We start from the raw sequence: 12,195 nt of genomic DNA, 5'->3' as shown, positions 1-12,195 counted from the left end.
TGTTTAGTGCTTCCTTCAGGGTCTCTTGTAGGGCAGGCCTGGTGGTGACAAAATCTCTAAGCATTTGCTTATCTGTAAAGGATTTTATTTCTCCTTCACTTATGAAACTTAGTTTGGCTGGATATGAAATTCTGGGTTGAAAATTCTTTTCTTTAAGAATGTTGAATATTGGCCCCCACTCTCTTCTGGCTTGTAGAGTTTCTGCTGAGAGATCTGCTGTTAGTCTGATAGGTTTCCCCTTGTGGGTAACCCGACCTTTCTCTCTGGCTGCCCTTAACATTTTTTCCTTCATTTCAACTTTGGTGAATCTGACAATTGTGTGTCTTGGAGTTGCTCTCCTCGTGGAGTATCTTTGTGGCATTCTCTGTATTTCCTGAATTTGAATGTTGGCCTGCCTTACTAGGTTGAGGAAGTTCTGCTGGATGATATCCTGCAGAGTGTTTTCCCACTTGGTTTCATTTTCCCCATCACTTTCAGGCACACCAATCAGATGTAGATTTGGTCTTTTCACATAATCCTATATTTCTTGGAGGCTTTGTTCATTTCTTTTTCCTCTTTTTTCTTTAGTCTTCTCTTCTCGCTTCATTTCATTCATTTTATCTTCAGTCGCTGATACTCTTTCTTCCAGTTGATTGAGTCGGTTATTGAAGCTTGTCCATTTGTCACGTAATTCTCATGTTATGGTTTTCATCTCTATCAGTTCTTTTAAGGTCTTCTCTATATTGATTATCCAGTTATTCATTCATCCGTTCTTTTTTCAAGGTTTTTAGTTTCTTTGCACTGGTTACGTAGTTCCTCCTTTAGCTCTGAGAAGTTTGATCAACTGAAGCCTTCTTCTCTCAACTCGTCAATGTCATTCACTCTCCCGCTTTGTTCCATTGCTGGTGATGAGCTGCGTTCCTTTGGAGAAGTAGATGCGCTCTTATTTTTTGAATTTCCATCTTTTCTACACTGCTTTTTCCCCATCTTTGTGGCTTTATCTGCCTTTGGTTTTTGATGATGGTGACGTACTGATGGGGTTTTCGTGTGGATGTCCTTTCTGTTTTTCAGTTTTCCTTCTAACAGTCAGGACCCTCAGCTGGAGGTCTGTTGGAGTTTGCTTGAGGTCCACTCCAGACCCTGTTTGCGTGGGTATCAGCAGCAGAGGCTGCAGAAGATAGAATATTGCTGAATAGTGAATGTTGCTGTCTGATTCTTTCTCTGGAAGCTTCGTCTCAGGGGTGTACCCTGCCGTGTGAGATGTGAGGTGTTGATCTGCTCCTAGTGGGGGATGTCTCTCAGTTAGGCTACTCAGGGGTCAGGGACCCACTTGAGCAGGCAGTCTGTCTGTTCTCAGATCTCAACCTCCATGCTGGGAGATCCACTGCTCTCTTCAAAGCTGTCAGACAGGGGTATTTACTTCTGCTGAGGTTTCTGCTGCTTTTTGTTTAGCTATGCCCTGTCCCCAGTGGAGGAGACTACAGAGGCAGGCCAGCCTCCTTGAGCTGTGGTGGGCTCCACCCAATTGGAGCTTCCAGGTGGCTTTGTTTACCTACTTAAGCCTCAGCAATGGCGAGCGCCCCTCCCCCAGCCTGGCTGCCACCTTGCAGTTAGATCTCAGACTGCTGTGCAAGCAATGAGGGAGGCTCCGTGGGCGTGGAACCCTCTGGGCCTGGTGTGGGATATAATCTCCTGGTGTGCCATTTGCTAAGACCCTTGGTAAAGCACAGTATTAGGGTGGGAGTTACCTGATTTTCCAGGTGTTGTGTGTCTCAATTTCGTTTGGCTAGGAAAAGAAATTCCCTTCCCCCTTGTGCTTCCCAGGTGAGGTGATGCCTCACCCTGCTTCAGCTCTCGCTGGTCGGGCTGCACCCACGGACCAGCACCAACTGTCCGACACGCCCCAGTGAGATGAACCTGGTACCTCAGTTGAAAATGCAGGAATCACCCATCTTCTGTGTCACTCACACTGGGAGCTGGAGGCTGGAGCTGTTCCTATTCAGCCCTCTTGGGTGCCCTCCCTGGTTTCCTTTCTTAAAAGCCTACAGACACAAAGCATGTAACATGCAAGCGAAAGTAGTGTTAAAAAAAGGGCACAGGTTTATCCTCAGTTGTCATTCCTGTCAGGTTAACTTAATTAACTTAATAAAACTTCCATAACAACAAATAACAAAACAAAACAATAATTAAGATCTGGGGCCATGATGCATGCCTGTAATCCCAGCTACTTGGGAGGTTGAGGTAAGAGGATCACTTGAGCCTGAAGTTAAAGCAGCTGTGCAGTATGATTGCACCTGTGAATAAGCACTATACTCCAGCCTGGGAAACATAGTGAGACCTCATCTCAAAATAATAAATAAAATAAGTAAAAAGAAAAAATTTAACAAACCAGAAACAGTAGGTAACAAAACAAGTCATATCTGATTAACATACATGTGTATGTGTCTCTAGGACTGTACAAATATTTGCGTTTGTTTGCAAGTTAAATAGGATAACTGCTTTGTTTCTACCTTTCTAGATGTTTGATGTTACAGAAGGAGCTCTTGGTACTGTGAGTCCCACCCACAATTTTGAACCCCCTCATTATGATGGCATAGAAGCACTAACCATTCAAGGGGATAACCTATTTAGCGGGTCTAGAGATAATGGAATCAAGAAATGGGACTTAACTCAAAAAGACCTTCTTCAGGTAATGCAGAACCTTTTCATGGTTTAGAGTGGGCATTTCAACATGATCCTGTAGCCTGTAGAAGAACTTGAAGAGGTTCTATGTTGATTTTTATCATTTATGGATAATATTAATCAGGCCTTTTTCTTAAAGAATGTTTCATCCTCCCCAGAGTTCTTCATTGGGAGAAGGGAAACATTCAACATTGAATAATACCTGCTAGATAAGAGAAGAGATGCTGATAAGAGTTGAAAGATCTAGGGTTGCTCCATGCATGTGTTTATTAAATAAAATCAGCCTGGGAGTAGTGCAGTTGCAGTTTGTCATTTTGTTTTGCTTTTGTTTTACGTACACATATTCCAAAGAGTTCCAAGTTTAGCTAAAGTCAAGAGTGATATAAATAATTCCTTATCTATAAGAGCATTTTCATGCATCTAAGGGTGGTGGTTCTCTCATTTCCTACAAAGTGATAATTGGGTTGAATAAATTCAAATATTGGTGTCTTTTCCTAATTCCCTGGAAAAGAAAGTAGTTAACAGATTAAATTCTTTTCAATTTCAAGTTTTTCCTTATATATACGTATATGTGGGTATGTATATGTAGTAGTTGCTTCCACTTTCCTGCTTGTAATCAGCAGATGAAAACCAAACAAACAAACATAAATATTAATAGGAAAAACTTGGCAATAGATGCATATACAGTGTTACATTAAAAAGCTTTTTAAAAATAAACATACAGTCATGATTATAATTTTATATTTTGCATATAAATACATTTATGCATGAAGTGTAGTCATATAGTCTAATCTTGTAATTATTGTTTACTCATCATAAAATATATAGATTACCTTTGGTCTTCTGCAGAAATCTTCAGGCCTCTATATTCTCTATTGAAAGTTTAAACTAGTGATATTATGAGCCAGTCCTTATAATCCACATACCAGGTTGCAGTTTTCAAACTTGCTTTATTTAATACATTTTGGAGAAAGGTAAGATATTTACTGCCCATGAAGAGGATATGATGCTCGAAAATTCTATATACTTTCAGGATCTTTTACATTCTGTAGATTATAGCCCTTAAATGCTGATAACAATGATGAAAATTAGTGAGGCAAGTTGGGAAGCAAATTACCCATTTATTTCTTTAAATCACTAAGAGTGATTGCATAGAAAGTAAACTTTATTCAGGCAATTCTGAATATTAAGTTTTGCAATAAAATGTTTTTCAGTTTATTTTCATGTGAAAATGTCAGTTTGGAAGCTCTCCTTAAGCTACTGATTTCATTTTTTTTCTTTTAGCAAGTTCCAAATGCACATAAGGATTGGGTCTGTGCCCTGGGAGTAGTGCCAGACCACCCAGTTTTGCTCAGTGGCTGCAGAGGGGGCATTTTGAAAGTCTGGAACATGGATACTTTTATGCCAGTTGGAGAGATGAAAGGTCATGATAGTCCTATCAATGCCATATGTGTTAATTCCACCCACATTTTTACTGCAGCTGAGTAAGTTTTCTTATATGATTTTTCTCTATATTGGTTGCTTTTGTTCGGATTTAATACATATGTTGTAAATATCTAGAAACATTGAATATGCAAAATCCTTATAATCATTCTAATGTCTGTTTTAAGATGTCTTACTTATATTTTCTGATGTACACTGTGGGCACTGAATTTAGGCACCCCAGGTTACATGACAATACTGTTACTCCTGTATAGCACTCTGTTTATTTTAGGAAGTGAGCTGTCACATGTTTCCTTGATGGTTTTGACTTTTAGAAAATAATGACTAATTTCTAAAGATTTTTATTTTCAGAAAGGCAACAAATTTGCCATTCTTCATATTTGGAACAAATTATTTAAAAACTCTCTCTGCTTCCTCCTCCCTTTAAAGTATAAGTATGTAGTAATAACATCTGCTTCCACCCACTTGTGGATGACTGGATTGATTGACTCATTTGTTCATTCACAGTGAATCTCCTAAGTGCTGGGAATTGTTCCAGACTCCTGGAAACAGAGCAGTGAGCAAAACAGATTCCAAACCCAGTCTATATTCTTATGAGAAGAAATGGAAAATACATTAAGTAGAATGTGTTAGATGGTGACAAGTGCAATGGTGAAAAATAAAAGAGAGAAAGGGGATGGGATTTTCCTAGGGCAGGGTTACAAAATAGGGTGGTCAGTGAAGGCCTCATGGAAAAAGTGACATTTAAGATACTTGAAGGAGGTAGAAAGATGTTGTGACCGTAAAATGACAGTTTATATATATAAATGACATTATATATAGTACACATATATGTACTTTGAAAAGGAAAAGTGTATGTATTATATAATGTGAAGTATAGGTCTCATTCAAATAAAATGTAATTTCTTGTGAATATCTATCTAAAACACCTCCCAATTTTGTTTGTGTACCATTTATATCTATTTAATTTGAGCACTGACTTTATTCAAGGTGTCCCAAATGCATGAATACCCTGATTTTATTTTGAAGACTTTATTTCTGTGTCATTTCTTTGGATTTGTGCAGTTTCCATTGAATTTCTCTTTTCATTTAGATTTACTTTCATCTTGAAGGTGCATCAGAGCCGATTTATTTTGTTTTTCTAAAGTTCTTACCTTTGATGCTTCATCGATGCTATTTCCAAGATGCATTACTTTCTGAAAAGTCACCACTTTTGCTTACTTCCTTGGAAACTTGTTGTGTCCTTGAAAATTTACCGGCTGTATCTCACATTGACTGTGGGACACCCAATACAAAACTTACTATTGTGTATCAGTGAGGCCTGGGGATCAGCATGTAATATAATTATACTTACTTATCTTCCAGGATATGGTCTCAGTTTTGAAGAGCTAAACTTTTTTTTTTTAAAACTTTATTTTAGGTTCAGGGGTACATGTGCAGGTTTTTTTATATGGGTAAACTTGTGTCACCAGTGTTTGTGGTTCAGATTATTTCATCACCCATGTGCTAAGCCCAGTACCCAATAGTTATTTTTTTCTACTCCTCTCCCTCCTGCCACCCTCCACCCTCAAGTAGGCCCCAGTGTCTGTTGTTGCCTTTTTTGTGTCTATGAGTTCTCATCATTTAGCTTCCATTTATAAGAGAGAACATGTGATATTTGGTTCTCTGTTTCTTCATTTGTTTGCTAAGGATAATGGTCTCCAGCTCCATCCATGTACCCACAAAATATGTGATCTCATTTATTTTTATGGCTGCATAGTATTCCATGGTATATATGTACCACATTTTCTTTATCCAATCTGCCATTGATGGGCTTTTAGGTTGATTCCATGTCTTTGCTATTGTGAATAGTGCTGTTATGAACATTTGTGTACATGTATCTTTATGGTAGAATGATTTATATTTCTCTGGTATACACCCAGTAATGAGATTGCTGAGTCAAGTTGTAGTTCTGTTTTTAGCTCTTTCAGGAATTGCCACACTGCTTTCCACAATGGTTGAACTGATTTATACGCCCACTAACCAGTATATAAGTGTTCCCTTTTTCCACAACCTTGTCGACATCTGTTATTTTTGACTTTTTAATAGTAGCATTTTTGACTGGTGTGAGATGGTGTATCATTGTGGTTTTGATTTGCATTTCTTTAATAATCTTGAGCTTTTTTTCATATTCTAGTTAGCAGCATCTATGTATTCCTTAGAAAAGGGTCTGTTCATGTCCCTTTCCCACTTTTAAATGGGTTGATTGTTTTTTTCCTTGTAAATTTGTTTAAGTTCTTAAGATGCTGGATATTAGATCTTTGTCAGATTCATAGTTTGCAAATATTGTCTCCCATTCTGTAAGTTCTCTGTTTACTCTATTGATAGTTTCTTTTGCTGTGCAGATGAAGAGCTAAACTTTTTCTCAGTTTACTCAGTGTATATCACATGCAAATATGTCTACTACATGTTTTCAAAATCACGGGAAAATAACCAAGAAAATCAGAAGGACTTTTAAAAAATTAGTTCTACTTATTTGTTATTTAACAAATATTTATATAGTGCTTACTATGTGCGAGGCATTGTTCTAAGTGCTTTGCAGACATTAACTCATTTAGTCCTTAGAATAACTCTAGAAGTTAAGTATTATTATTATAATCTCTATTTTACAAGTAGGAAAACTGAGGCACTTTATAACTTACATAGATAATTTCATCATACCTGTCATTTATGGATCTGATATCATTGATTTTTCTCTTAATTATTGGTGTCATTGTCTTCTGCTGCTTTTCATGTCAAGTAATATTTTATTAAATGTTAGACATTGTAATATTTTGAGTATCTCAATTTTGTCGTACTTTGTATTCCTTTAAGGAGTATCAGGCTTTGTTTATCAGGCAATTGGATTACTTGTGGTTCAGTTTTAAGTTTTTAACACTTGTTTTTAACCTTTGTTAGGTAGGTCTAGAGTAGCCATTACTCTGGGGTTAGTTGGCTGTCCTATGAAAGTTTAACTCTTCCTGCAATTCTACTGAAGGTACCAGGTGTTCAGTGGTATCTCTCTACTATACCTGGTCAGAAATTGAACATCTCATAGCCCTCTATGAACTCTGGGAGGTTTTCAATATATAGCTCCCTGGTAGCTGTTTGTTGTCTGACCTTATCGTTGCACTCTACTCATGTGCAACTTAACATTCAGTCAAAGACTTTAGGAGACCCCATGTAGATTTGTAGAGTTCTTTCTCTGCATAGATCTCTCCTCTTCTCTACTTCCTGGATTTTGTTTTCTGTCTCTTCAACTAAGTGCTCCTGTGATTCTCTGCTTGGGTTTCCTCTCCCTTTGCTGTGGTATGCAAAATGCTTCCAGGCAGACAGCCGGGGCTATCACACAGTATCTTCTTTGTTTCCCTTTTCTCCAGGATCACAGCCTCGCATTGCCTGTTGCCCAATGTCTGAAAACAGCTGCTCCATAAATTTTGTCAAGTTTTCTCTTTGTTTACAATAGGGGGGTTAACCATGGCTAGTAGTGGAAATTTAATCATCTCAAACTTAACATATCCAAAATTGAACTCCTAACCTTTTCAAGAAACCTACTCATTCTACAACCTTCTCCATCACAGTTGATGGCTTCCCTGACATTTCTGTGCTCAGGACAGAACCTTTCATTCCTCCCCTTCTTTTGTACTTCGTATCTAATCCATCACCAAGTCCTGTTAGTTCTACCTTTAAATTATGTCTAGAATCTAACCACTTCTTACCACATCCTCTACTTCTTCACCAGACTTAATCACCATCAGCTCTTAGATTACTATAATAGCCTTCTAAATAAAGTCCTTTGCTCATATGTAGTCTACACTCAACACAAAATCTAGAATGATCCTTTAAAAGCATAAGTTAGATCATATTCCTTCTCTATTCAAAACCCTACAGTCGTCCTCCATTTCACTTAGAGTTGAGTCCATACTTGATCTTGCCCTCTGAACATCTGTTTTCACCCTTGCCATATCATCTGGTACCCTCTGGCTTATCCTTTTCTTGCAACCCCAATAACCTCTTTGCTGGTCCTTGAACATTCCAAAGCCACTCCTGCCTGAGGGCATTTGCCCCAGCTGCTCTTTTGGCCTGGAATGTTTTTCTCTCAAATGTCCTGACCCTGCAAGTCTTTCTTCCTCCGTAAAAGTATCCTGGCCATTTTATTTAAAATTGTAATCTCTCCTATCGCCTAGCACTCCTGGTCCCCTTGGCTGTTCTCTCCTTTTTTTTTTACCCCTGTGGCACTAATCACCTTCTAATATACTCTATAGTTTAATCATTTATTATGGTTTATTGTCTGTCTCCTTTTGCTAGAATACATGATCTACAAAGGCAAAAGGTTTGAGCTTTTAAATTTTATTTTTGTTTTTTTAAAGCAGCATATCCTGGCAAGGCGCAGTGGTTCACGCCTCTAATCCCAGCACTTTGGGAGGGCGAGGCGGGCGGATCACGAGGTCAGGAGATCGAGACCATCCTGGCTAACACGTCTCTGCTAAAAATACAAAAAAATTAGCTGGGCGTGGTGGCAGGCACCTGTAGTCCCAGTTACTCGAGAGGCTGAGGCTGGAGAATGGTGTGAACCCGGGAGGCAGAGCTTGCAGTGAGCAGAGATCGAGTCACTGCACTCCAGCCTAGGTGACAGAACAAGACTCTGTTTAAAAAAAAAAAAAAAAAAAGGCACATCCCAAGCACTTAGAATGCTTTAAAAAAAAAAAAGTCATATCCCAGGGTGGGTGCAGTTGCTCATGCCTGTAATCCCAGCACTTTTGGGAGGCTGAGGCAGGTGGATCATGAGGTCAAGAGATCAAGACTGGCCAACATGGTGAAACCCCGTCTGTACTAAAAATGCAAAAAAATTAGCTAGGCATAGTGGCATATGCCTATAGTCCCAGCTGCTCAGGAGGCTGAGGCAGGAGAATCGCTTGAACCCAGGGGGCGGAGGTTGCGCAGAGGAGCTGAGATCGTGCCACTGCATTCCAACCTGGCAACAGAGTGAGATTTTGTCAAGAAAAAGAAAGAAAGAAAGAGAGAGAGAAAGGAAGGAAGGAAGGAAGGAAGGAAGGAAGGAAGGAAGGAAGGAAGGAAGGAAGGAAGGAAGGAAGGAGAAAAAGAAGAAGGAAGGAAGGAAGGAAGGAAGGAAGGAAGGAAGGAAGGAAGGAAGGAAGGAAGGAAAGAATATCCCAAGCATACTTGGAATGTAGCAGGTTCTCAGTAAACATTTGTTGAGTAAATGGTTAAATGAATAAATGCAATGCTTGAATGGGTGGATAAATGAAAATATTCCATTGCTGTTATCAATGTATGTGTGCTGTGTGGGATGGTGAGAAGATAACTGATTAAAATCTAGAAAGCCCGGGTTCTAGAAAACCTTTGCTGTGTTACATTGGCACTCCACTAAACCTTTTTCCCTTGGGATGGAATACATAATCTCTGAAGTGCATTTAAACTATTAAATTCCATTGAAACTCTTATTATTATTATTTTTACTTTGGGTTAATCAGGAAATTGGAAAAAGAAACATTTCTGTAAGCCATGAGAGATATGTTAAGAAATGTGATTGTCTAATGACAGTATTCACCTGTGAGGGCAACAGAAACATGTTTTCTCAGAAATACTTTTTATAAAAAATTTAAATTTCAATTAATAATAACTGTGTATATTTACAGGGCATCAGAATTCCATTTAATCTTCTACATTCTGTGCCAGGTGGAGTATTAGTTCACTTCTCAATAGCCTGTTGCTTTTTCTGTAGGCTTGTTTGCTGAGTTTACCTAAAGATATTTCTTCGTGACTTTGCCATATTCACTAACTCCCTAGAAATCCTGCCCCTGCTTTCTCCCTGCCTAGAAGCCTCACTGTGACCTGCAGGCTGTTTTGCCTCAAGACTTCTGACACTATGTCAGATCACATGCTGTTCTTTGAAATAATGAGTGCAGATCCAGTGTTAAAGAGATAAGGCTCTGGAGCCAGACTGCCTGGATTCACATCTCAGCTGTGTCACTTACTTGTGTTCTGGGCCTCAATTAGCTCTTCAATAAAAAGGGGATTATAGCAGTAGCTATTGCTAATGGTAATTAAAGGGAATTAAATGTATGTTAACATAGGTAAAGGGCACCTGGTAACAATGCCTGGTTCATAGTAAGTCCTTGATAATATAAGCTGTTATCATTATTTGCTATATAAATGAGACAATGCATATTTGTACTTGCATTTCTTGAAGACCTATGTAGAAAATATTTCCATGATAAGTAATTATAAGAGCTATTTCTTTATCTTTCTGCATTTGTTCATATATCCATGTTATTTATTTTTTTGTAGTGATCGAACTGTGAGAATTTGGAAGGCTCGCAATTTGCAAGATGGTCAGATCTCTGACACAGGAGATCTGGGGGAAGATACTGCCAGTAATTAAACATGAGTGAAGATAAGTTGTAAACTGAATGCTGTGATAATACTCTGTATTCTTTATGGAAAATTTCCTGCACTTATTAGGCAAAGCGTATGAATGGGATTAACTGGAAAATATATCTGAATTCAACTGCTGACTATAAATTATATTCTAATAAAATTGTGTACTATCTTGTGTGCTTAGTTTTAAGATCAACCAATAGATATATATCCTACAATTGATATATTGCTTTATTCGCACTTTTATTGTAGCTGAATTTTTGTGCCTATCTATAAAACACACCTTCAAATTATTTGAATTACAAGACATCTGCTTTTGTGACAGTCAGAAAACACACCTGGCATACAATGCAACCCACTGTTAACTCATTCATATAGTTTATTCAAGTGATTTATGTATTTAAACATATTGAAAATGTTAGTCAAATTGTGGTTTACTTGTCAGGTATTTTTATCAGTCTGTAGAGAGTTCCCAAATTTCAAAGCTCTTTTAATGTAATGGACAAAAATAAGATATGCGAATATTATTGATGAATTTTCATAAGGTGGAATTGATCTTAATCTACTAATAAAGAAGGATAAACAGTTTGTGTTAAATGTTGGCATTTACTTGTATTGACCAAAGTTTTGCAGCTCTACTATATTCTGTGCTCAGGACTAAAATGCTGTTAAATTGTTGGTTTTTTTTTTTTTTTTTCAGTGCTGTGCATATATTCTGTGATGGGAAACGTTGATGTCCTAACAGAAATATATTTTGATCTATTTTCCTATGGAGTTGTTTCTATTATCACCATTTAATTTTGTTTTTATTTAATAGTAGTATTTCCTTCCCTTTTATCTAATTTTTTTATATGCTGCTAAATATATTTTAAATACACTATGTTTGCAAACCTTGGTAGCTATGGTGAGAACTACTATCATCTGTGGTGGGAAAAGCTATGTAAATAGGTAGATTGTATAGAGAGACTATCTTGTGTTGTGCCTGTATGAATTTTTAAAAGCTGTTGATTGGATTTTGCAAAAGGATGTATAATATTTCTGTCTGCCTAGAATATTAATTTGTAAATTCTGCAAGTTTAATTTTTATGTGGATGGTATAACATTTGAAAATATTGTCTTACATGATTTTTTTCCCCTGAAAATATTTGCTTGTAAATGAAAACTTAGCTACGGCTTAAATAAACATGTTGCTATGAAATTATTTTTACTGTATTGTTCTTTTTCCAAATTTCAAGAGAATGGCCAGTCTTTGTAAAACTTTGTTTTATCTTTGTGTGATAGAAGAAAAGGCATGTTTTTGGTTATCTGGCAATCCGTATGCATTCCTTTCTTTGCTTACTAGATGTGAAATATTCTTGAGAATTTTAAACAGTAACCTAATCTTGATGAACCGTGGAACCTCACTATTTAAAGCAATTAAGTTCAACTATGTAATTTAGGAATTTGAACATGCATGATAAAACAAAACAAAAAAAATCCTGTAAACATTAAGATAGTGGTAACCTTGTTTTCTAGAGAAGAGAAGGGGTGGCTGGTGACTAGCAGGTGTCACAGCAAGTGAGTTGGGAGGGTAGGGAGAGTGCTTCTGGGGTCCTAGCAATGTTGTAATTTTTGACCTGGGTCCTAAACATAAGCATTCACTTTCTACATACATATTAAACTGTAAGTATA

General features: G+C 37.5%; 1 protein-coding gene across 22 annotated transcripts in view; it reads left to right on the top strand.

Moving 5' to 3' along the window:
- Positions 1-11,725, top strand: part of KIF21A (kinesin family member 21A) — a 163,235-nt gene extending 151,510 nt beyond the window's left edge. For all 22 annotated transcript variants that reach the window (XM_005570570.3, XM_074006595.1, XM_065524023.1 and 19 more), the window contains 3 exons: positions 2,498-2,668; positions 3,946-4,145; positions 10,435-11,725. In XM_005570570.3, coding sequence (XP_005570627.1) covers positions 2,498-2,668; positions 3,946-4,145; positions 10,435-10,528 — 465 coding nt within the window. In that variant the 3' untranslated portion in view covers positions 10,529-11,725. The remainder of the gene's footprint in view (positions 1-2,497; positions 2,669-3,945; positions 4,146-10,434) is intronic.
- The last annotated feature ends 470 nt before the right edge of the window (positions 11,726-12,195 follow it).

Source organism: Macaca fascicularis, chromosome 11, assembly GCF_037993035.2.
Source record: "Macaca fascicularis isolate 582-1 chromosome 11, T2T-MFA8v1.1".
In the NCBI taxonomy this organism is placed as follows: Eukaryota; Metazoa; Chordata; class Mammalia; order Primates; family Cercopithecidae; genus Macaca; species Macaca fascicularis.
The sequence above is the reverse complement of the archived record's forward strand: the minus strand, read 5'-3'. Positions and strand labels throughout refer to the sequence as shown.